At 37.7% G+C, this 27,009-nt stretch overlaps 1 protein-coding gene across 1 annotated transcript in view; it reads left to right on the top strand.

Annotated features, from left to right (window-relative positions):
- JMY (junction mediating and regulatory protein, p53 cofactor) overlaps window positions 1-27,009 on the top strand; it is a gene marked incomplete at its 5' end in the record, with an annotated part of 73,425 nt that overhangs the window by 38,021 nt on the left and 8,395 nt on the right. Inside the window, 8 exons of the mRNA XM_082651162.1 lie at window positions 2,366-2,516; window positions 6,311-6,480; window positions 9,309-9,474; window positions 9,953-10,140; window positions 12,479-12,565; window positions 23,179-23,274; window positions 24,452-25,040; window positions 26,086-26,393. Of these exons, the coding sequence (XP_082507288.1) occupies window positions 2,366-2,516; window positions 6,311-6,480; window positions 9,309-9,474; window positions 9,953-10,140; window positions 12,479-12,565; window positions 23,179-23,274; window positions 24,452-25,040; window positions 26,086-26,390 (1,752 nt within the window). The 3' untranslated portion in view covers window positions 26,391-26,393. The remainder of the gene's footprint in view (window positions 1-2,365; window positions 2,517-6,310; window positions 6,481-9,308; window positions 9,475-9,952; window positions 10,141-12,478; window positions 12,566-23,178; window positions 23,275-24,451; window positions 25,041-26,085; window positions 26,394-27,009) is intronic.

A 27,009-nucleotide genomic window follows, 5' to 3' on the forward strand; every position in this document is an offset into this window, starting at 1 on the left:
GTTAATTCTTACCTACAGCATTCCTTTTGGGTGGTTCTCTTTTCCCATATGCTCCCCATGTAACTGTCAAAATCCTACCCCTCCTTCAAAGCCCTCTGCAATTTATGGGCCTCAGTAAAGTTTGTCCTGATCTAAACAGCTAAATGTGTTCAAAGACTATGGTATCATAAAATACTTTCCAGAAAAGGTTTTAATCAATTTATAGTTCCACCAGCAGTATATTATGTGTGCCTGTTTCACCATGACTTCACTAACCCTCTTCCTACGATAAATGGTTTGTCACCCTACCATCTAAAAACAGCTATCTTGTGTCTTCTCCCGTCTCCTCTACCAATTTATTTTTAACTGGATTCTTTCTTTCTTTTTTTAATTTTTATATTATTTTGGAGTATAGTTGATTTACAATGTTCTGTTACTTTCAGTTGTACAGCAAAGTGATTCAGTTATACATATACATAATTCTTGTTCATATTCTTTTCATAACTGGGTTCTTTCTTCACAGGGGAAGACATAGGTTCTCCCTCTCAACCTGCTCTGTGATCTCCCATTAAAATAAAGCAAGAGTGCCTACCCTTAAGCCTTATCCTCTTCTCCACCCTTTTCCCCTCTATTCACTCACACAAATTTCTCAAAAGAGTATTATACATGTGTCTGCATTTCTCTCCTCATTAAAAACATGTATGGAAGTGAATTTTTATTCACTCATTCAGGAAATATTGTAGATTACCTAGTTCATGCCCAGCAGTGTGCTAGTGAAAAGCAAGCAAGCAGAGATAAAAACCACTTGTGCATTCTCTGCCCTCATGGAACATTCAGAGCAGAAAGGAGGTGATATAAAATAATATAAAGTATGATTGTGATAAGACTTAAGAATGAAGGCTATTTTTTAGATTGAAGAGCTTATACTGCCTATAATGGTGAGTCAGGGATGACATCCATGAACCAGTAATTGAACTGAGGTCTGAAGATATGGTGGGAATTAATAGGCAAAAGGAATTTGCCTGTACTCCAGAACTGTTGTCGCCAAGTTCACGCTGTTAGGTCCATGGGTGCTGGTTGTGTATCTACTTGATCCCTAAGCAGTGTTTGATAGTGTTGATTTCTCCTCCATTGAATCTTGCTACTTATATGATTACAATTCCTTACATGAACTTATTCACTCTCGTTGCTTTAAATGTCTTCTAGTGTGTCAAGGGTACCCAAGCTTATATCTCTGGACATGACTTGCAAAGTTAAACTTAGTATGCAAAATGAAATCCTTGGCAATTCCATGTACATATTTTTTCCCAGTAACCCTAGGATCATTCTTGACCTCTTCCTCTACCTTGCCACTGTCGCCTTAACATTGCTAATTAATTGTTCTGTGTGTGCTGAGCACTACAGTGAGTGCTCATACGTTTTTCCCTCTTTCTGGAAGACTTCATTTGCTTAAGGAGCAGTATATTGTTGCTTCAAGACTCAATCAGCTGTTTTAGACTGTTCCTTTGATTTCTGTTTATTGTACTGTTTAGAGACTATGACCTGCATTATTTCTACTTTTGAAATTCATTATAATTTTTTAGTGGTGTATGATAACTTACTTGATCAATTTTTTTTTAAGTGCCAGGGGTGGCACATTTTTCTCTATAATATTTTTTCCCCATCATCCTAATATGGTGCTATTGTTTAAGTTTTAAGTTTCTTTCTCAGTATGTGGTAAAGCAGTACAGAGGGTCTATTGCTGTTCTTCCTGGACTGTAACTTTCTTCCATATTAACATACCGGTTTAGCACTTTTCTATATTTTAATATTGATATTGTTACTTCTGTGACATTCACTTGGCATACCTCTGTCCATCATTTGATTTTCAACTTTCCTTTGTCCTTTTGTTTTAGTTGTGACTCTTATAAATAATACATAGCCAGTTTTTCTGTTACTTATATCCAGAGTCCTTCAGTAGGCAGATAGGCTGATTTTTATGTATTGTCAATCTTAACTTTATTTATTTATGTCAATGATTAAATAAGCATTTTATTGGCACAAATAATTCTTAAACTGAAAATACAATTATCGTAAAGGAGGAAATAAATTTCTCATCCCAGCACTTGAAAATCATCAGTCTTAAACATTTTGTCATATGTCCTTTATATATAGAAGAGGGAAGGATGAAGAAGAAGATAGAGGAGGAAGGGGGAACAATTTCTGCATCAACTGTCTTCAACATTATTGTTAATTTAATTGTTTTGTAAATTGATAGCTTCTACTGCAGAGCAGGGAAAAACAAGTATTCTTAGTACCAAGCACAATGCCTGGTATATAAACATTCAGTAAATGTTAAAAGAGAGAAAGAAATGATCTTTTCCATTTTTCTTTTTTCTCTCTACAGATTTCTATAGAGAATGATTACCTGGGTCCCCGAAGAATTGAAAGTCTACAAAAAGAAGATGCTGACTGGCAGCGGAAAGCTCATATGGCTGTGCTGTCCATTCAAGATCTTACTGTCAAATATTTTGAAATAACAGCTAAAGCTCAAAAAGGTGAGTTTCCCAGTAGAATTATTTTTGCTAGGTATTTTCAAAATGGATGGAGGTATTTTCAAAAATGAGTGGTTTAAGTATTTTATGTTCGAAATAGTTATATAGAAAAGAATTAAAGACCACTCATAATCCTAGCAGTTAAAGAAGACCACTATTAACAAGTTAAGGTATATCCTTTCAGTCTTTTCTAGGCATATGTGTTTACATATAGCCCACCTTTAAAAAAATTAAAAGTGATGGGTATTAGTATAGCATAATTCAATTCTGACAATAATCGTTCACAGTTACAGATGTCATAGCTTAAAGTCCCAGTCACCAGCAAGACTCCCTGCCCTTCAGACACTACTTGCAAATTTGGGGTGTCCTTAGGCCATCTGTACGTCTAACCAACTGGCTACAAATTTGGGGTTCCTACAGCCCTTTTAGGTTCAAAAATTCACTCGCAGAACTCAGGAAAACACATACTTACCATTACAATTTATAAAGGATACAAATCAAGCCAAATGAAGAGATACATCTGGCAAGGTCTGTCTGGCAAGGTCCATTCCTTCCAACTCCCTTCCACAGGAGGCCACAGAAATCGTTCCACCACTCCCTGAGAAGCAGTTTAAATTATTCGTTATTTTAATAATCTCTCTATTTGTATACCTGGCATTAAAGTCGTTATTCAGGTTATTCTTTCAGCAAATCCACGTTTCCTTAAAAGTTTCACTCGAAGCCATTGTGCTGAATGAGAATACTTCCCTTGATTCCTCAGCATCATCTGGCATTGTCATTAAAAAAAAAACAGTTTAATGGATGAAAAGTAGTACCATGTTTTTAAAATTTGCATTTCTTTGCTTATTACTGAGTGTTCATCTTTTTTGTTTTCATGTAATAATTGGTATTTGCATATCCTTCCTTTTTTCCCAGTTACTGTCTTCTGCCTATTTTTCTATTGGGCTGTTTTCCCCCTATTGATCTATATAAGATCTCCTTGTATTCTCTATATATTAGAAGAGGAGTAAAATAGGCCTTTATTTCCTTCCTTTTGCAAAGCCAGGTGTAGCCCAATTTTACTGCTTAGCTTTTAAAAACATCTTAAATGGGCCCTTTTCTGACAGGTATATGTATGTTAGAACATTAAGGTTTTTTAAACAAATTTAACATGATTCCTTGTAAACACCAGGACTGTTGCCTTCAGAGCTTTTTTACATATAATGATCACCATAGGGTGCTATTACATGGTGTTATCCTGTTAATGTTATCAGTCATCTTAGCAAGAATCTTTATTCTTGCCAGCAGAGGGAGAGAAGAATCTGGGGTTTTTTTGTTTTTTTTTTGTTTTTTTTTGTTTTTTTGTGGTACGCGGGGCTCTCACTGTTGTGGCCTCTCCCGTTGCGGAGCACGGGCTCCGGATGCGCAGGCTCAGTGGCCGTGGCTCATGGGCCCAGCCACTCCGCGGCATGTGGGATCTTCCCAGACCGGGGCACGAACCCGTGTCCCCTGCATCGGCAGGCGGACTCTCAACCACTGGGCCACTAGGGAAGCCCAAGAATCTGTTTTAGAGGTGTTCCAATATTGTTCTAGGGATATTCCAAGCATTCTGTATTCATACTTTTCTACATTATCTTTATATTCCTGAGCTGTTGGAAAATAACTCCAGGTGAAGTGAGCAGCCATTAGGCAGAAGAATACATTCTATCTAAAGATGTTGGAAGACAAAGTATTGACTAGCTCTTGTGGTAGATAACAACCTGAGACTGAATTAGGACAGGGAACTGCTCCACAGACACAGTCCTTAAGTGGGAAGCAAGAGATAAGGCTCCAGACTATTTTTGTTTATGCAGAATGTTTGACTATATGCTGTGATTACAAGTTCAGGTAAAAATGATAGAAGCAGCAGACTAGGTATTTAAGCAACTTGGGTACTCATATAACTCTCCTTTTATAGGTGTGTAACCTTGGTCTTAAGTCACCAAGTTTCACATATCTATGGTGAAGGTGTTGATAATGCATACCATGCCTATTCTATAGGATTGCTGGGCAGATAAATAGAACACTTGGAAAAAGCACTTTGAAATTAACACAACGTCGTATAAATATGAGTGATTGTGGTCACGTGTGCATGAGGGAGAGAAGAAACAAAACAGACCATGTATTTGATTAATATTGCCATGTGAAGTGAGAGAAACATTTAAATATCTGTTATTCTCTCATTTAATTTCCACAAGTCTTCCGAGGAGGTACTGTATTTCCTTATGTTTATTATTCAAGGGAATTTAGCCCAAGAACAGTTAAGTTTCTTCTGAAAGTTACATGTTGATGGGTAGAAGTGAGAATTTAACTCCAAACTGTCTAACTCCAAACCCCCTGCTGTTATTTTTTCCCCTACAGTGCACTACTGTATTGATCTTATGGTTGCATAAATATTATCATACATTTTTAAAAGATAGAGATTTAAGATGGCAGAATCATTTTGCTATGTAAGCAACAGAAGTAGTTATTATTTGTTAGAAACCCTAAAATAAAGGATCAGATCAATATTCAAATATGTTAGCATTTAAAGGCCAAAGAAAAACCAGAGAAACCAAAAGAACTATATTGAGAGGAGATTCTGAGTAAATAGATTGCTCATTTGTCATAAGAACTCAACAGATTTTTAAGACTAAATCAAGAAATGGTAACGTTCTTGAATGGAGGTAACTACCCAGGAGCAGGTTCCAAGTTGGTTGCATTTAGTCATTGGGATTAAGGGTGGGGGGAGAGCTGAGCATGAGAAACTGCTCTTTTCCACTATCAGCCTCTCTGTACAGTTTTAATTTTCAAGTATGTACTCGTATTATTGTCAAAAAATTGAGGCAAATGTTACTGAGATACTTCTTGCAAAGAGGGTTATGATATAGTAGCATTACAAAAGTATTAATCACCTCTGAACGTATTAAAGAAACTACTAGAGAATGTACACTAATCTAAAGACTACATTAGGTACTGTGTAATCACATTGCCTGACTCTTTTATGATAGTTAAAGCATGTCTGACCTATTAGGCATAAGGATCATAGGATGGTTGGGTTCATTTGTATAAGGACCCAAGATGAGCCAGCACCATGCTATTATCAGTGATAAACTTCTTTAACTGGAAGATACTAGGTGTTTGATTGTCAAGAAATGTTTCTTGAATGAGGCCTCTATTGTGGCAAACTAAAAAGTTCTTCCTTTTTCTGTGTGGTGGCAAGGAGAAGTTGGGTGTCTTCTTTGGGGCTTAGTTAGTTAAGCCCAGCGCTAACTGATTTTGCTCCAGCACTAACCTTAGCAGAATCAGCTCCATGCTAATGTCTAGGATTTATTTCATCCTACCATTATCATTAAAATACGTTTGGAGAACTCAAAAGTACATGAATTTAAATAATTTTTAAATACCCTTTAATAGTTATGGTTCTGATTTCAACTAACATACCTAGGAAAAACCGTGACAGAATAAAGTTTTATAGAAACTTAGAAATTTAATAACACTGGACGATGTGAAAAGAGTATTTTTTTAAGTAAGTTTTAAAATTAACCTGAAAACTCAGTTTCATTTTCAGAAAGTTATTTCTGAGAATGACTATTTAAAATTCTTATTGGAGACATTAGAGAGAATCTAACATACTGTTGAATTATATTTTAGAGCTGTTATAGGTAGTTTATCATGAGGGTAGCATTTGTGTGTTTATCTTTGAGTGTGTGATCAGTGGAATCTAAGACTTTCAATTCTTTAGTATCAAGTTGTTTCATGTCTTAATGTCTCAATGTCTTTTTAAAAATTATCAATAGCTGTATATGATCGAATGCGAGCAGATCAGAAGAAATTTGGTAAAGCATCATGGGCAGCAGCTGCTGAACGTATGGAAAAACTCCAGTATGCAGTTTCTAAGGAGACTCTGCAGATGATGAGAGCTAAAGAGATCTGTTTGGAACAGAGGAAACATGCACTAAAAGAAGAGGTAACAGGGCTTCCTTGGTGGCGCAGTGGTTGGGAGTCCGCCTGCCGATGCAGGGGACACGGGTTCGTGCCCCGGTCTGGGAGGATCCCACATGCCGCGGAGCGGCTGGGCCCGTGAGCCATGGCTGCTGAGCCTGCGCGTCCGGAGCCTGTGCTCCGCAGCGGGAGAGGCCACACAGTGAGAGGCCCGTGTACCGGGAAAATTAAAATAAAGAAGAGGTAACAAAAGCCGTGAGAAAAATATATTTAAAAATTTTTTTTAATAAGATGTGCTATTTGACTTTTTTTTGGTATAAGACTTAAATTTTTCTGACTCTACAGAAAGTTGTTAATTTTGCAGTACCTCCATGAGATGATGATAACTTTCACAATGGGGCCTCTGATAGAAGAGTTAGAGTTATGGCATTTTCACAGCATGCCAGCATGACTGTAGGCAGCAACTGTTAAAAGAAAAAGGAGCACTCATTTCCTATCTCCCCTTCGGTCCTCCCCACACCTAGGCAACTATTTTCTGTCTCTATAGATTTGCTGTTCTCAACATTTCATATAAATGGAATCATAAAAGATGTAACTTTTTTAATGCTTTTTCCCCCACGGAGTGTAATGTTTTCAAGGTGCATCCATATTGTAGCATGCATCATTACTTAATTTACTTTTTTTGGCCGAATGATACACCACATTTTGTGCATTCATCAGTTGATGAACTTTGGGGTTCTTTCTACTTTTGGAGCTTTACGAATAAAGCTGCTGTGAACATCCATGCGCAAGGTTTTCATTTATCTTGGCGTGAAATGCTATTTAGCCTATTGAGGAACTATCAGACTGTTTTCCAAAGCAGCTGTACCATTTACATTCCCACCAGCAATGTACAAAGGATAGAATTTCTCCACATCTTTCTTTACGTTACACTAAACAGTCTTTTATATATATTTTTTATATATATATATAATAATAGCCATCCTGGTGGGTGTGAAGTGGTATCTCGTGGCTTTGATTTGCCTTTCTCTGATGGCATTTATGTCCATTATCTTTCCATGTGCTTATTGGCCACTTATATATTTTCTTTGGAGAAGTGTCTGTTCCGGTCATTTGCCCATTAAAAATTTTTTTGTGTGTGTGGGAGCTGTGCTGCTAGGCTTTCGGGATCCACTGGACTGCCGGGAAACTCCCTAAAATTGGGTTTTTTAAATCACTGAATTGAAAGTGTTCTTTACATATTCCAGATACAAGTCTTATCAAATATATGATTTGCAAATATTTGTTCCCATTCTGTGGCTTGACCACATTGGCTTCTAAATACATTGAGTATGTATGTGTGAAAGTTGTATATTCTCTAGAGAAGAACAAAATGTCATCACTGCTTTTATTCATACAGCTTTATGTAAAATATATTCTATGAATGTGCATATGCATGTCTAACTCTTGTTTAAAAAATAGTGTATGAGGTGATCTGTAATATTTTAAGGGTACGATCTAGAAAAATCTTTTTGTTAATGGATTTTAAATTATGGATTTAGATTTGTTAACGGATTTATTTTTCCCTTACATTTTCTGATTTGCTACTGTTGTTAAAGGAAAAATTAGAACTTGTTCTGAACTTTTCCACACTATTCAGAATCTCTTCACAGATTTCAGCTCCATCTCTCCTTCACCTGAGGCATTTCCACTCTAGTCTTCTTTTCTAGTTAGCTTTCTCCTTTATGTTACTAGGTATCTGGAATTTTCTTAAGGTCTTGAACTTTAAAACTTGATATGCTAGCATTTTATTGACTGAAATAGAGTGCCACTGTCTTTATCAGATTGACTAGCTTTATTCTAACCAGGATGAATTGTAATGACAATATAGGGTGCCCAAAAGAGCTGCTGAGGTAAGATTTATAACTATGTGCTATTGCAAGAACATTTCTTACTGGAATTGGTCTCCTATGGTAGAGGAAGGGTGAGGCTGAAATGGGCCAGGGAGTCTGGCATGTTTATCTGTGGGGTCATTTTCCCTGGGGTTATCCTTAATAGTACCTTAATAGTCTGTTTTTGAATGTTCTCGATTGTGTTTGAATTCTTCAGAGGATTTGGTAAAGCTGTCAGTTAGTCATTCTTGCCAGGTTTATGCCTGTTGAATGATACAATATATGCATTGTGCTTTTTATACATATCTGTGATGATGGCTGCACTAGTTTTATTAGCATTAATTTAACATGACCACATGACTCAGGAGAAACAGACCAAATGTGATTTATTAAGCCCATCCCAAACAAATCCCTTGCTTTATAGTACAGTACAACTCTGTGGTTTAAATTATGGGGAGACTTTTGTTCTTTAAAAAAAATGTTGATATGTCACATCTCCTTAGGTTATTTTAAAAACAAAAACGTCTTCCTGATGTGACAGTGGTATTTGCCATGGTATAATGCTAAACATCAAACAGTTTCTAAAGTAACACTGAAACATTAAATATCACCCAGGCAAGCAAAATTACATTTGACTTAAGAATTTTTTAACCACACTTAGGAGTAAGTACTATTCCTTTTTAACCGAGTCTTGATTATCGTCATTCTCACCTCTTTTAAGCCACAGACTCTTGTCCCTTTATGAATTTGAAAGCTAGGAACACTGTACTCAGAGAAAAATATACATGTTCACACAGCTTTATACACAAATTTAGTAGGTTCTTAAATTATCTGTACACGAGCCTCTGATCCCACATTGTCTGCTGGTGTTCAGTTGCTTCATGGATTTATCCTGTCTGATTAGTTAGTATTCATTTCTAATCATACCTTAATTTCTTGTTCCCTCAAACTAGATATGTCCTTATTTTTATTTTCAATGCAGATGCAGAGTTTGCAGGGCGGTACAGAAGCCATCGCTCAGTTGGATCAATTAGAAGCTGATTATTATGATCTGCAACTTCAGTTGTATGAAGTGCAGTTTGAAATCTTAAAGTGTGAAGAGTTACTGTTGACAGCACAACTGGAAAGCATCAAAAGACTTATATCGGGTATGATGTGTGTCTAATACATAAGTCCACAAAAAGACATTTGAATGAATGATGGAATTTCCCCATGTATTTGTTTGCGTACATAGGGAAAATGTACATGGACACCAGTTTTATTTCTTCTGTTGAGGTTAAGAAAACTTAATGTAAAGTCAAACAAGTGATTTAGTAGATGTAGCAGTGCAACTATGTTATTCCTTCCTACTTACTTTGTAAGTAACTTGCTTTGTTGCTTCAGCCAGAATCTGTATTCTCAGATTTTTTATTTGGGAAACAAGGTTCTTGGCATTTTATATTGAGCACTTAACTATGTGCCAGGCACTGGCACACACATTCCCCCAAAGAGGTATATTTCCTATTTTACAAAGGGGTAATGGCTTTGCCTGAGCTTATAGAATCAGTGAGTGGATCAGAGCCCTGTGCTGTCTGGCTCCATAGCCCATGCTCTTAACCACTACCCCTTGTTGCTGTTTTGTAACAGAAAAGAGAGATGAAGTGGTATACTATGACACTTATGAAAGCATGGAGGCCATGCTGGAGAAGGAAGAGATGGCAGTGTCTGTGCATTTACAGAGAGAAGAGCTACAGAAACTTCAGCAGAAAGCACGCCAGCTGGAGGCAAGACGTGGACGGGTTTCAGCCAAGAAAGCATACCTCAGAAATAAAAAGGTATAATAGTTACATATTAATTGAATATAACCTTAATTTTACATCTTGCTTTTATTCCATTAAGTAATCTTTTATTTATTTATTTTTCCATTACTTAATCTTTGACCCATATCCAATAATTCTAACGCAGTTTGTCACTAATACACATACCTTTTAAAACTGAGTAAGAGTTATATCTTCTCAATACTTGGGCCATTGTATTGACATTATATGGTTGTCTGAGCATTATCCTCTTAAACACATTAGAACAGCCAGTGGTGATATGCTGTTTGCCTCAGCCACCCAAAGGTGACTCTGATCATGACTACAGGATTCCATGTAATGCAATTCCCGGCTCCTTTTTATTTTAAGGAGGCCAGGGATGCTCTACAATTAAGTTGACTGGTTCTGACCTCAGTCTTCAAGGAAATTTTTATTTATATATAAAAGTGTGTACCAATTTAATCTATATTCTTCACTCTTCATTCTTATATTAAACTAAATCTGAGGTAGGAACTCAGCCCTGTAGATTCTGCCCATTTACACCGCAGCCTCTGATCTGCTGTGACCTATCACAGCACACAGCCAAGGGTCTCTGAATGGTCTTACCCCCTGTCCTCCCCTTTCCCTGCCCCCAGACCCCCAAATCCAACGGCTTAGGTGACAGAACTGCAGAGGGAAGGAGGAATGACAAAAGAAGGCTGGAAAGAGAGGAACTTGGAAACACTGTTCTGAGAAGAACGATCAATCATACTTTACCAAAGATCAGAATGACTCTCTTTGTAACAGCACCCTACGTTCCTTGTGGTCTGCATGTCAGCATCCCCAGGGTCACAGGCTCCGTGGTTAACCTGGCACCCACAATAGAATTTCATACCCAGGGGTAGTTCTCTGGCTATAAGTAAATCATGCCCTGCTTCTCCTCTTGAAAGAACAAAGACGGTCTCTGGCTATGCCATGAGGACTTGAGGTCTATGCTTTGTGATTAAACTTTTCAGGAAGAATAATAGAAATAACATTGTTCTTCATGTATGTTATCTTCTTTTATTCTCCCAGTAGCCAAAAAGCATTCTGATACTTGATTTGGTGGCAAACCCAGACCTGAACATTTTTTTGTCCTACTTACTTTGACTATTCATCTGTTTTCACTGCAAAAACATCAGTAATACTTATTATGGGGTGTTGTGTCAGATCCTGCTGGAGTTACTAGGCAATAGATGGTGTATGCAACATATCACCTTTCTAAAATTAAAAAAAAAAATAATTTTGAAACACATCTGAGTTCTGTTCTTGATAAGGAATTGTAGACTTGTATCCTCATTTTATAACCAGAGGAACTAAGGCTTCCAGTCGTTAAATAAATTACCTAAGGAAAAGCAGCTAGTATGGGTCAAAGCAGGATACTATCCTAGGTCTGTGTGACTTGGAAGCCTGAGCCATTATATCACTATATCATGCCACTTCTCCCCCTTGGAGACTGCCTTGGACAGGTTCGATCTGTGATCAATACTTGTTAGGCAGTAGAGTCAACACAGTGTGGGTAAAGATAGGAAGGAGATAAAAGAGCTGCTTTAAAATACAGCTTCCTGGCCTGAAAGGTTATTCATGTATGACTTAACGAGGTTATAAGAGTAATCTTTTGGTATAGCTTTGAGAGTGTTAGAAACTGTTTATCTGGAGGACTTCTCCAGAAGGACCCAGAGAAAATGAAGACTTAGCATGGTGCCACTAGGAAGTTGCCAGATGATAGGGTATGTGTAAAGAGCACATGTCTCTTAATATTATTTTCATGTAAATCTGTAGCATACGATTATTGTACTTTCTAGTCTTTAAGGTCTCTTTTTAGCTCTGAAGTCTGTGATCAGAAGATTCAGATTTCATGATATTGTTTAAGCCAATCCGGGCAAAATCATGTTCTTTAATTCATCAGAAAGCACTTAAGAAACAGTGTTTAAGTCAAGCGTTATGTGTCCTTTTTTTGCTCAGACTAGTTTAAAGAGTACAATAATACTTAGAATCTTCTGGCCACAGTCTTCAGATTTGAAAGAGACTTTTGAGACTATCTAGGTACACCCCCCTTCCACTCTACCATGCCCCATTCCTCCCCTTCCAAAAAAAGGGAGAAATCAGGAATTCTACAGATGTTAAGTAGTTTAATAAAAGAATCTTTTAAGATCCTAATTATTTGGCTTATGCTGCTTCGATATTCCGGATGAGAAACCAGAGAAACCAGAGGTAGCTTACTTGATATTTTGCTGTGTAGGTATATGTTAAGATTAAAATTTAATTTATCAAATTGAATTAGATTTTGAGTCTTTCAAGTTTCACTTATATTAAAACACATTTCATGTATTTATAGGAAATTTGTATTGCAAAACACAATGAAAAATTCCAACAGCGCCTTCGGAGTGAAGATGAATATAGAACCCACCACACAGTACAACTAGTAAGTTTGCACTCTGCAAGACTTAGAATAAAACTTCGAATTTTACATATCTCAAAGTGAGTAAAATCTGTAGAGAATAAGAAAATGTTATAGCTAGATGTTAGCATTAAGTCACTGTTCAGCCATTCCTCAGTGTCCATAGGGAAATTGGTTCCAGGACACCTGCCCTTCCAACTCCCCCAACCTCCCCACCAAAATCTGTGGATGCTCCAGTCCCTTATATAAAATAGCCTAGTACTTGCATGTAACTTGTGCACATCCTCCTGTATTCTTCATCTCTAGATTACATGTAATACCTTATATAATGTAAATGCTATGTAAGTAGTTGCCAGTAGGCAAATTCTTCAAATTTTGCTTTTTGGAACCTTCTGTGGGTTTTTTGCCCCCTGAGTATTTTCAATCCGAGGTTGTTTGAACCCAAGGATGTGGAACCCACAGGTTCAGAGGCCCAATTGTGTATATACTTCCTTATAGCACAGCTTCCTCTACCAGTGCAGTACCACACAAGAGTGGTATATTTGTTACAGTCTGAACCAACATTGGCACATCATTACCACCCAAAGTCCACAGTTCATCCTTTGTTCTGTACATTCTATTGTTTTTGCTAAATATATAATGACATGAATCCACCATTATAGTATCATATAGAATATTTTCACTGCCCTAAAAATTCCCTGTGCTCCACCTTTTCATACCCCTCTCTCCACAAACTCATGGCAACCACTGATCTTTTGTTTTGCCTTTCCCCCTAACGTTTAATTGGAACCCTATATGTAGCTGTTTCATATTGGCTTATGTAACTTGTAATTTGCACTTAAGGTTCCTCTTTGTATTTGCATGGCATGGTAGATTATTTCTTAGCACTGAACAATATTCCATTGTCTGGATATACCAGTTTATTTGTCCATTCACCTGGTGAAGACATCTTGCTTCCAAGTTTTGACACTTAAGAATAAAGCTGATAATATGGGAAGGTTTTTGTGTGCACATTAAGTTTTCAGCTCTTTTGGGTAAAATAGCAAAGAGCGTGATTGCTGGATCTTATGGGAAGAGTATGCTTACCTTGTAGGAAACTGCCAAACTGTCTTCCAAAGTGGCTGCACCATTTTACGTTCTCACTAGCAATGAATTTAGAGTTCCGTGTGCTCCACATCCTCCATTTAATGTTGTCAGCGTTTTGGAATTTAGCCATTCTAATAAGTGTGTAGTGGTACCTCATAGTTGTTTTAGTTTGCAGTTCCCTGATGGTGTAGGATGTTGGGCATGTTCTCACAAGGCTTATCTACTGTCTGTACCTCTTCTTTAGTAAGTGTTAGATATTTTGTTCATTTTTAATAAGGTTATTTATTTTCTTATTGTGGATAATAGCCCCTTTCAGATATATCTGTTGCAAATACTTGCTCCTAATCTGTGGCTTGCCTTTTCATTCTTTGACATTATCTCAAAGAGCAGTGTTTTTTTTTTGTTTTAATATTATTTTTTTTATACAGCAGGTTCTTACAAGTCATCTGTTTTATACATATTGATGTATATATGTCAATCCCAATCTCCCAATTCATCCCCCCCACGTGCCGCTTTCCCCGCTTGGTGTCCATACGTTTGTTCTTTACACCTATGTCTCTGTTTTTGCCTTGCAAACTGGTTCATCTGTACCATTTTTCTAGATTCCACATATATGCGTTAACATATGATACTTGTTTTTCTCTTTCTGACTTACCGCACTCTGTATGACAGTCTCTAGGTACATCCGCATCTCTACAAATGACCCAATTTCGTTCCTTTTTATGGCTGAGTAATAGTTCCTTGTATATATATACCACAACTTCTTTTTTTTTTTTTTAACATCTTTATTGGAGTATAATTGCTTTACAATGGTGTGTTAGTTTCTGCTGTATAACAAAGTGAATCAGTTATACATGTGTTCCCATATCTCTTCCCTCTTGCATCTCCTTCCCTCCCACCCTCCCTATCCTACCCCTCTAGGTGGTCACAAACCGCCTAGCTGACTTCCCTGTGCTATGCGGCTGCTTCCCGCTAGCTATCTATTTTACGTTTGGTAGTGTATATATGTCCATGCCACTCTCTCACTTCGTCCCAGCTTACCCTTCCCCCTCCCCATATCCTCAACTCCATGTTCTAATAGGTCTGTGTCTTTATTGGTGTCTTACCCCTAGGTTCTTCATGACATTTTTTTTCTTAGATTCCTTCTATATGTGTTAGCATATAGTATTTGTTTTTCTCTTTCTGACTTACTTCACTCTGTGTGACAGAGTCTAGGTCCATCCACCTCACCACAAATAACTCAATTGCGTTTCTTTTTAATGGCTGAGTAATATTCCATTGTATATATGTACCACAACTTCTTTATCCATTCATCTGTCGATGGGCATTTAGGTTGCTTCCATGACCTGGCTGTTGTAAATAGTGCTGCAATGAATATTGGGGTGCATGTGCTTTTTTGAATTATGGTTTTCTCTGGGTATATGCCCAGTATATGCTGGGTCATATGGTAATTCTATTTTTAGTTTCTTTTTTTTTTTTTTATTATTATTATATTTTTTTTAATTATTATTTTTTTTATTTTTAGTTTCTTAAGGAACCTCCATACTGTTCTCCATAGTGGCTGTATCCATTTACATTCCCACCAGCAGTGCAAGAGGGTTTCCTTTTCTCCACACCCTCTCCAGCATTTGTTGTTTGTAGATTTTCTGATGATGCCCATTCTAACTGGTGTGAGGTGATATCTCATTGTAGTTTTGATTTGCATTTCTCTAATAATTAGTGATGTTGAGCAGCTTTTCATGTGCCTCTTGGCCATCTGTATGTCTTCTTTGGAGAGAGGTCTGTTTAGGTCTTCTGCCCACCCCCCCTTTTTTTTTTTTGCGGTACGTGGGCCTCTCACTGTTGTGGCCTCTCCTGTTGCGGAGCACAGGCTCTGGACACGCAGGCTCAGCGGCCATGGCTCATGGTCCCAGCCGCTCCGCGGCATGTGGGATCCTCGCGGACCGGGGCATGAACCTGTGTCTCCTGCATCAGCAGGTGGACTCTCAACCACTGCGCCACCAGGGAAGCCCTGCCCATTTTTTGATTGGGTTTGTTTTTTTAATATGGAGCTGCATGAACTACTTGTATATTTTGAAGATTAATCCTTTGTCCGTTGATTCGTTTGCAAATATTTTCTCCCATTCTGAGGGTTGTCTTTTTATCTTGTTTGTAGTTTCCTTTGCTGTGCAAAAGCTTTGAAGTTTCATTAGGTACCATTTGTTTATTTTTGTTTTTATTTCCATTACTCTAGGAGGTGGGTCAAAAAAGATCTTGCTGTGATTTTTGTCAAAGGGTGTTCTTCCTATGTTTTCCTCTAGGAGTTTTATAGTGTCTGGTCTTACATTTAGGTCTTTAATCCATTTTGAGTTTATTTTTGTGTATGGTGTCAGAGAGTGTTCTAATTTCATTCTTTTACATGTAGCTGTCCAGTTTTCCCAGGACCACTTAAGAGGCTGTCTTTTCTCCATTGTATATCCTTACCTCCTTTGTCATAGATTAGTTGACCATAGGTGCATGGGTTTATCACTGGGCTTTCTGTCCTGTTCCATTGATGTATATATCTGTTTTTGTGCCAGTACCATATTGTCTTGATTACTGTAGCTTTGTAGTATAGTCTGAAGTCAGGGAGTCTGATTTCTCCAGCTCCGTTTTCTCCCCTCAAGATTGCTTTGGCTATTTGGGGTCTTCTGTGTCTCCATACATTTTAAGATTTTTTTGTTCTATTTCTGTAAAAAGTGCCATTGGTAATTTGATAGGGATTGCACTGAATTTGTAGATTGCTTTGGGTAGTATAGTCATTTTCACAATATTGATTCTTCCAATCCACGAACATGATACATCTCTCCATCTGTTTGTGTCATCTTTGATTTCTTTCATCAGTGTCTTATAGTTTCCTGAGTACAGGTCTTTTACCTTCTTAGGTAGGTTTATTCCTAGGTATTTTATTCTTTTTGTTGCAGTGGTGAATGGGATTGTTTCCTTAATTTCTCTTTCTGATCTTTTGTTGTTAGCATATAGGAATGCAAGAGATTTCTGTGCATTAATTTTGTATCCTGCAACTTTATACCATATTCATTGATTAGCTCTAGTAGTCTTCTGGTGGCATCTTTAGGATTCGTTATGTATAGTATCATGTCATCTGCAAACAGTGACAGTTTTACTTCTTCTTTTCCAGTTTGTATTCCTTTTATTTCTTTTTCTTCTCTGATTGCCGTGGCTAGGACTTCCAAAACTGTGTTGAATAATAGTGGTGAGAGTGGACATCCTTGTCTCATTCCTGATGTTAGAGGAAATGCTTTCAGTTTTTCACCATTGAGAATGATGTTTGTTGCGGGTTTGTCATATATGGTCTTTCTTATGTTGAGGTAGGTTCCCTCTGTGCCCACTTTCTGGAGAGTTTTTATCATAAAATGGTGTTCAGTTTTGTCAGAAGCTTTTTCTGCATCTGTTGAGATGATCATATACTTTTTATTCTTCCATTTGTTAATATGGTGTATCACATTGATTGACTTGTGTATATTGGAGAATCCTTGCATCCTGGGGATAAATCCCACTTGATCATGGTGTATGATCCTTTTAATTTGTTGTTGGATTCTGTTTGCTAGTATTTTGTTGAGGACTTTTGCATCTATATTCATCAGTGATATTGGTCTGTAATTTTCTTTTTTTGTAGTATCTTCGTCTGGTTTTGGTATCAGGGTGATGGTGGCCTTGTAGAATGAGTTTGGGAGTGTTCCTTCCTCTGCAATTTTTTGGAAGAGTTTGAGAAGGATGGGTGTTAGCTCTTCTCTAAATATTTGATAGAATTCACCTGTGAAGCCATCTGGTCCTGGGCTTTTGTTTGTTGGAAGATTTTTAATCACAGTTTCAATTTCATTAGTTGTGATTGGTCTGTTCATATTTTCTATTTCTTCCTTGTTCAGTCTTGGAAGGTTATACCTTTCTAAGAATTTGTTCATTTCTTCCAGGTTGTCTGTTTTGTTGGCATAGAGTTGCTTGTAGTAGTCTCCTAGGATGCTTTGTATTTCTGTGGTGTCTGTTGTAACTTCTCCTTTTTCATTTCTAATTTTATTGATTTGAATCCTCTCTTTTTCTTGATGAGTCTGGCTAAAGGCTTATAAATTTTGTTTATCTTCTCAAAGAACCAGCTTTTAGTTTTATTGATCTTTGCTATTGTTTTCTTTGTTTCTGTTTCATTTATTTCTGATGTGATCTTTATGATTTCTTTCCTTCTACTAACTTTGGGTTTGTTTGTTCTTCTTTCTCTAGGTGTAAGGTTAGATTGTTTGACATTTTTCTTGTTTCTTAAGGTAGGATTGTATTGCTATAAACTTTCCTCTTAGAACTGCTTTTACTGCATCCCATAGGTTTTGGATCATTGCATTTTCATTGTCATTTGTCCCTAGGTATTTTTTGATTTCCTGTTGACTTCTTCAGTGATCTCTTGGTTATTTAGTAACGTATTGTTTAGCCTCCGTGTGTTTGTGTTTTTTACGGTTTTTTCCCTGTAATTTATTTCTAATCTCATAGCATTGTGGTCGGAAACGATGCTTGATATGATTTCAGTTTTCTTATATTTACCAAGGCTTGATTTGTGACCCAAGATGTGATCTGTCCTGGAGAGTGTTCTGTATACACTTGAGAAGAAAGTGTAATCTGTTATCAGATGGAATGTCCTATAAATATCAATTAAATCTATCTGGTCTGTTGTGTCATTTAAAGCTTGTGTTTCCTTAAGTTTCTGTCTGGATGCTCTGTCCATTGGTGTAAGTGAGGTGTTAAAGTCCCCCACTATTGTTGTGTTACTGTTGATTTCCTCTTTTATAGCTGTTAGCATTTTCCTTATGTATTGAGGTGTTCCTATGTTGAGTGCATATATATTTATAATTGTTATATCTTCTTTTTGGATTGATCCCTTGATCATTATGTAGTGTCCTTCCTTGTCTCTTGTAATAGTCTTTATTTTAAAGTCTATTTTATCTGATATGAGTATTGCTGCTCCAGCTTTCTTTTGATTTCCATTTGCATGGTATATCTTTTTCCATCCCCTCACTTTCAGTCTGTATGTGTCCCTAGGTCTGAAGTGGGTCTCTTGTAGACAGCATATATATGGGTCTTGTCTTTGTATCCATTCAGCCAGCCTATGTCTTTTGGTTGGAGCATTTAATCCATTCACATTTAAGGTAATTATCGATACATATGTTCATATTACCATTTTCTTAATTGTTTTGGGTTCGTTTTATAGGTCCTTTTCTTGTTTTTCCCACTTAGAGAAGTTCCTTTAGCATTTTTTGTAGAGCTGGTTTGGTGGTGCTAGATTCTCTTAGCTTTTGTTTGTCTGTAAAGCTTTTGATTTCTCCATCAAATCTGAATGAGATCTTTTCTGGGTAGAGTAATCTTGGGTTGTAAGTTCTTCCCTTTCATTACTTTAAATATATCATGCCACTCCCTCTGGCCTGTAGTGTTTCTGCTGAGAAATCAGCTGTTAAGCTTATGGGATTCCCTTGTATGTTATTTGTCGTTTTTCCCTTGTATCTTTTAATAATTTTTCTTTGTCTTTAATTTTTGTCAATTTGATTACTATGTGTCTTGGCGTGTTTTCCCTTGGATTTATCCTGCCTGGGACTCGTTGTGCTTCCTGGACTTGGATGGCTGTTTCCTTTCCCATGTTAGGGAAGTTTTCGACTATGATCTCTTCAAATATTTCCTCGGGTTCTTTCTCTCTCTCTCCTCCTTCTGGGACCCCTATAATGAGAATGTTGGTGCATTTAATGTTGTCCCAGAGGTCTCTTAGGCTGTCTTCATTTCTTTTCATTCTTTTTTCTTTATTCTGTTCTGTGGCAGTGAATTCTACCATTCTGTCTCCCAGGTCAGTTATCCGTTCTTCTCCCTCAGTTACTCTGCTATTGATTCCTTCTAGTGTATTTTTCATTTCAGTTTTTGTATTCTCTGTTTGTTCTTTAATTCTTCTAGGTCTTCATTAAATATTTGTTGCATCTTCTCGATCTTTGCCTCCATTCTTTTTCCGAGGTCCTGGATCATCTTCACTATCATTATTCTGAATTCTTTTTCTGGGAGGTTGCCTATCTCCACTTCATTTAGTTGATTTTCTGGGGTTTTATCTTGTTCCTTCATCTGGTACATAGCCCTCTGCCTTTTCATTTTGTGTATCTTCTGTGAATGTGGTTTTCGTTCCACAGGCTGCAGGATTATAGTTCTTCTTGCTTCTGCTGTCTGCCCTCTCGATAATTGATATGTTAATAGTATTGAGTCTTCCTATACATGAACAAGGAATATGTCTTTATTTAGTTCTTCTTTGGTTTCTTTTCTAAGAGTTATAGCTTGCTTCATTGATCTTGTTCACATTTTATTAGATTTATAGCTAAATTTATCTATCTGCTTTTTGGGGTGTGGTAATGTAAATAGTTTTGTAGGGGTAATATAAAAGGTTCATAATTCCAGTGTTTCATTGCTGTTACATTAGAAAGCAGTTGGCTTTTATATGTCATCCCTGTACCTTGCAGTCTTGTTATAATTGTGTATTAGTTCTAGTAGCTTTTTTGGTGGTTCTTTGAGATTTTCTACATAGACAATCAGGTCTTATGCAAATAAAGGCAGTTTAGTTATTTTGTAGCAGTCTGTATACCTTTTATTTGCTCTTCTTATTGTGTCAGCTAGGATTTCCAGTAGGGTGTTGAAAAAGAGTGGTGAGGGCTTCCCTGGTGGCGCAGTGGTTGAGAGTCCGCCTGCCGATGCAGGGGATACAGGTTTGTGCCCCGGTCCAGGAAGATCCCACATGCCGTGGAGCGGCTGGGCCCGTGAGCCATGGCCGCTGAGCCTGCACGTCTGGAGCCTGTTATTCTGCAACTGGAGAGGCCACGGCAGTGAGAGGCCCAAGTACCGCCAAAAAAAAAAAAAGAAAAAGAGTGATAAGAGGAGACTTCTTTGTCTTTTCCTGGTCTTAAGAAGGCTTCTAATTTGTTGTGATTAAGAATGACGTTAGCTGCTGTAGGGGTTTTGATGTTATCCTTCAAGCTCATATCGGCACATATTAGCTAAAACTCTTGAATTTTAACACGTAAGAGTAGCCAAACTACCCGTAAACTGTAAGATTCATCTGAAATCAACAGCAAATTTATTGTATTTTTATTGTTCAGTACCGTTTTCATGGGCCAGGAACTGCTCTGTAAGGAAAGTCAGACTGTGGGCCAGCTTAAGAGTTAAATGAATAAGAATGCCTCCTACTCTCACCGTCGGCACCTGCGCTGTCAGCTTGTGATTAAACTCCACACTTAGAATGCATTCCTTATTGCGTGAAGATCTTGGATTCTGATAAAATGCCAATATTTTTATGGATGGAGGAACTAATTAGCCTTTTAGAATGAATGAGTATCAAATCCTTTCTCAGAGTTTTACGTGGCAAAGTTGAGTAAAAAGAGGAAATTGATATTTGGGGGAATCTGAAAGATGAATGTCATTTGCCTTATAATTTTGCCTACTACCGACTTTGGGTGGAATACCTCACTGTAGGAGAATGAATCCATTAATCATCAATTCTTAACATGCAAAGCTAGAGGAAAATGAAAGTTGGCTTAGATCAAATCTGGTTTTAAACCACCTTTGTCACACACACAAGTGTACAGCTCATAAGTTTTAATTTTCACTAGATGAACATATGCATACAGCTAGCACCAGCTTGTTAAACAATGTTAACAGAAACTCAAAGCCCCTGTGTCACCATCTAGCATCATCTAGTAAGTATTCCCTACCCACCCTCCACCACCCCCTGCCCCCGCCGTCACAAAAGGGTAAATTATCTTCGTTAAATAACTTTCCCCTAGCTAGCCAGAGGGGGCCTGTTACTCACTAGGCTCTTAAATACAATACTGTGCTCTATGAAAAGTCCATACAAACCCATCAGTTCATGCCTGAACATGTCTGAAACTTTCTCTTTCCATTTGGGATCTTTTAGATAATAGTATGATCTGACTCTGGTTATACCAGCTATACCAACAAAATGATTGATCAGTTTTATTTCTGAACTTCACATTCAGCTATTTGTATATTATGTTTAGAGATGCAGGTTCACAGTTTGAAAATGCTGAATATCTCTTAGACAACTAATTTCTTCCTCAAGTACTAAGCACTATATTCATTTGCTAATACACTCTAAGTATAGAAAAATCTCTTCATCTCTGAGCCAGTGCCACTCGATAGGCCTTAGAAGACCCTTTGTCCCTGAGTATCCCATGGCATGTATCCCAGCGTGGGAAAGTACAAGCTCACTCCCAATTCCAGGTGGTTACCAGTTGTAAATATGAGACTTTTTCAGTTCCTTCCTTTTGTTGGCTCAGCTGTGTGAATGGAACTGAGTATGCAGTAGGAGTGAGGAGTTGGGATAAGTTCTTGCCTCACTGTGTCCTTGAGCCATTCTGGGCTTTCCTCTATAAAGGACAGAATCCACATGGGACCTTTATTTCTTTTAATGAAGAGCTCAGGTCATATCTTCTTTAATTTCCCATCTGGAAACCTTTAGGATTATATATAGCGATCTGGGATTGTTACTGAGAGATACGTGACTTTTTATCTACTAATAAATGGCCTTTGCGACTCTCTTAAGACTCCCCAGGTGAGAGCTCTCTAAAGGGAAAAGGTCTTCTTGACCTGCCATAAGAAGAGATGGAAGAATGTTCATGTTTACTCACCCTTGGCACCCCCCTGCACCCTGACCATAAGTTCCATGGGCTGATTTGTATACAAAGGATTCAACCCACCTCACCAAGAGAAAGTGGAACCAGTCTGTATTGTGTGTGATAGTCACATCTCTCTGGGGACGTGGTTGGCCATCGTGGCACTCTTCAGTGCATTCCCTAATTGGTAACTACCTGTCACCTGACCCTCAGCAGTGAGGTTGTCAGAAGCACTACTCCCACTCTTTATCCTCCTGCCAAGAATTCCGCTTTCTTTCCTTTAGAAAGAGCAATTCGTATTTAACTTGGCCAACATTGGGTGGGTGGTGATACTGTTAATCCAGTTTGGGAATACAAAATCAAAGAGGTTTGGGATTGGGGAATGGGAAGGAAAAAAATTGAATGAGGTATTAAAACACACACTTAGATTTGTGGCAAGAGGAACAGGTTCAGTAATAGTAGACATTATCTACAGAACATCAGGCTTAACCCATATATAATATCTAAATTACCGACCAAGTGGTTATTTTTTGTTTTTAAGGTCAACTATTTGAGTTAGCAGAATATAGCAGTTACAAGTATTGCATAATAAAATTGTTCAAGCCAGAACCCCAAAGATGAAACATTTTTCAGTTCAGAGAAAATATTTACAGAGTAAACGTCTTTTAATTGGTAGGTCATGCAGAAAGTGAAACAACAATATAATTTCAATTAAAACTGATAGTGTTTCATGCCACAGAACATTGCTTAATACATCATTCTTTGGAGTAATCCAGCTTACATATTGGGAGAACTCTCTTTTTTTCTATTAATGATAAAATATAATGGGACACATTGTAATAGAATTACTTTTTTTTTTTTTTTTTTTTTTTTTACCAGAAAAGAGAAAAATTACATGATGAAGAAGAAAGAAAAAGTGCCTGGGTTAGCCAAGAAAGACAGAGAACACTGGATAGACTTCGAACCTTTAAACAGGTAGTAAAAGTATGGTCAATTTATTATTTTTCATTGCTTTTTAAACAGAGGTACATATATACTTCTATTGTAAGATTTCTTTTATGAGAAAAACTTGATTTTCCCTTTATTATCCAGAAAACAATTTTAGTTATGGCAGTCCTTGGCTTACCACTTCAGTGATAGAAGAGGAATGGTCAGGGCCTCTGGGAAGCCTGGATTCATTAGTTCACAACTGACTATCCAATTTAAGCATCAACTTGTTATTAGTTCTGTGTACATCAACACTGTGGTGTAATAATAGGACCAATGGCAGAATTAAAGGGTGGATCAACACACGTGAGAAATGCTTCAGCAGTTCTCTTGCCAGGCTTATCCATGACTCTGGACACTGATATCACAGCAGCTAAGCATTTCCTTGGAATGTGCTTAAACTAGGTAGTTCTGGTTCTCAGCAGCACTCAAGAGCCTTACTTCTACTCTTTATTCTGAGGGGTCTCCTTACAGGTGAAGGGAGCTTTTGATCAAGTGAAAGAGTGGGGGTGGGTGGGAATGGGGTCCTTAACACAAGGATAAGCTTTGTGTTAAGAAAATGTCGTCTGCCAAATGCGTTAATGCTAGGTTTTACCATAGTAAAAGAATGAGAGTTCTGTGTATCAGTACTCCAAAAAATTTTATTCATTCTCCTTCTATTCTATCATAAAATGCATATATTGTTTTCAGAGCTTTAAAAAAATGCCACGTTACCCTTTGAAGAACATTAATGTTTTAATTTTTTATCTGTAAGCATTTGAAAATAATACATGTAAGAATCTAAGAACAGTTTTTTAGCTTTCTGCCTACCAATAGCATATATATATTTGACATCATTTGTTTTTTATTTTACACTGCTACTATTTTCCCATTTAAATTAGTACTTTTTATTCACTAAGGATCTTTCTTTAATCATATGGTAATTCTGAACAGTTGACCTCTTAAGTGGATAAGAGGGGAGAAGGATTTGATGATAAGCAAATAATAAAGAATTTGGTGATAATTATTTGTAAGGTATTACATTTTGGTATTTTGGTTTTCAGTATATTTTCCCTGAAAAATCACAAAAGCTCTAAAATAAAATCTTGCATTGGAGGGAGAAAATAAACAGCCATTTGTTCATAAATTGTAATCTAACCAGTTATAATAACTTCTGATTTCTTAGAGATACCCAGGCCAGGTCATACTTAAATCAACCAGATTGCGACTGGCTCACGCAAGAAGAAGAAGTGCAGCCAGTCCCGTGTCCTGTGAAGACCAGTGTGACCCTCTGCCAGGAGCGCTACAGGTAGAAGAGAAAAGTGAGGGAGTGGAGGAAGGAAGGGGCAAGCTCGGGTCATCACAGACAACAGAAGCCCAAAGCCTCACACAGCTTGAAGACAATTCAGCACAACTTGAAGCTACTTCGTTACCTCCCGGTGGTGTTACCTCTGAACCGCCTCCCGCCGCATCTCCTCCACTTCTGAGTAAGATTGACCCTAAACCAGGTTCTGCCACAGCAGATCCACTCCCCCCACCTCTTCCTCCAGCACCTCCCCCGCCACCTCCTCCTCCCCCACCACCACCGCCTCTGCCTGTCGGTAAGGACGGCGCCCCAGAGACACTGGAGGAAGGTCTGCCTAGAGTGGAGGGGAACGAGAAGAGGATCCCAGAGTCAGCTAGTGCCCCCTCAGCACACCTCTTCGACAGCAGCCAGCTCGTCAGTGCCAGGAAGAAGCTCAAAAAGACTGCTGAAGGTTTGCAGAGGAAGAGAGGTGAGTTAAAAAAAGATTTTTGAGTTCATCTGTTGACTGAGGCATGTAGTTAAAGGACGGTTTATTTCCTAGGACATTACAAAGCTTTAAACATTTTATTTTTGGACATTATTTGATAGCAAACAGGTTTTCAGGGTCTCAGCATGGCAGAATTCTTACCAACCCATGTTTGCACATGTGTACAGACACAAATATCGTACAGACCTGCTTGAGCTCTTAGCGATGCTTTTTAAATTATATCTTTTGACTTGATCTGTTTGGTAACATGTATTATGTGGCTCCTTTTGTGTTACAGTACGATTTTAAATCTCATAAATACAAGAAAAGGGAAGCTGTCTGGTCAGGAGAACATTGGCAAAACCATGTAACATTTGGCTACATATTTATTGAGGACCCTGGCATATCTTTTATAAAGAAGCAAAGAATAGGGAGTAATATGTATAATTTATTGCATGTCAGATATGCCTTAATAAAGATGTTTTTGAAACAGCAAATAATTTTGGCCCTTAGGAGCTTTAGCATTCACGGAGAGAACATTTTATTTGTATATTACATTTTAATCTGAGAGACCATCCTATAAAATATTTCTTACCATAGCCCAAGTAGAATTTCATATGTAAAGCAGTTATTAAAAAAAAAAAAACACACACAGTCACCATAATGAACCAGAATTTAATTTTTTAAAATTAAATGTGCAGTCCAGTCACTGTCTGGATTTGATTGGACTTTTGCATTATGGAAACTCTTTAGGAGTCTCACCCATAATAATACTAAAGATCACCCCCCAGCCCCCAATCTGCTCACTTCTCTCACATGAGAAATGATAGGAATACCAGTAATGCCTGACATGGAATTTGGGTCTTGGGATTTTTTTAAACAAGCATCATTAGTATCCCCTGTGTTCTGGCAATGTTGTGTCCACGCTTCATGGTCCCTTCTCTAGATACGTTCTTAGCATCCTGGGCTATCACAGTCCTAAAGTCTGGAGGTTATACAGTTCCTGACTCTAAGTGCAATCATAATTGTTCTCTTTCATTTTCTAAAGTGAGCTCACCCATGGATGAGGTGCTAGCTTCCTTGAAGCGTGGTAGTTTTCATCTGAGAAAGGTTGAACAGCGAACTCTGCCTCCTTTTCCTGATGAAGATGATAATAATATCTTGGCACAAATAAGGAAGGGGGTAAAATTGAAGAAGGTACAGAAGGAAGTCTTGAGAGAATCCTTCACGCTTCTGCCCGACACGGACCCTCTAACACGGAGCATCCATGAAGCTCTTAGAAGAATCAAAGAAGCATCCCCTGAGTCAGAGGATGACGAGGAGGCTTTGCCTTGCACAGACTGGGAAAACTAACAAGTAAATGGTCTTACTTTTCTTCAGTAGTGTTCCAGTAATACAGCTTTTGTATTGGATGATGAGGTCTGTTATACGTCATTGAATCTGAGGTTCATTATTTATTATACAGCTCATTATAGCCTGGATCATAACTTCAGGTTTTACTTCTGCAGTTTCTGGAAACATAACAAAAAAAGTACAGAGATGTTCCTGTGTAAATGCTGTGTTTTTTTATATCCTGCTCATTAAAATTTTCTCTAGTACGAGCTATATCCCAAGTAAAAAGGATAGTCTTATTCTAGTAAAGTGACAGTCTTATTCTAGCTTTAAAAAAACAGAAAAGGTTTTTTCTAACTTAGGTATTTCAGTTGCAAACTGTTATGCGTATTGAATTTTGATGTTTTGTTAGCTGCCCACAAGGGAATCTAGAAAAGTCATTGCATTGTCGGATTATTTAGCTTTCTAAGCCTTTAAAGTTTATCATTTAGGGCTTATTGTAATTACTGCATTGTCTAGATAAAATGGCAGCCGACATAATATACATACCTTATTGAGTACCCTGTGGGAATTGGTACACATTGGGCATTCTCCCAAGGTAATACAGAGCTGTCCCCCACTACGCTTTAATAAGCTAATT

This window comes from Grampus griseus (assembly GCF_964374135.1).
Source record: "Grampus griseus genome assembly, chromosome: 3".
Lineage (NCBI taxonomy): Eukaryota > Metazoa > Chordata > Mammalia > Artiodactyla > Delphinidae > Grampus > Grampus griseus.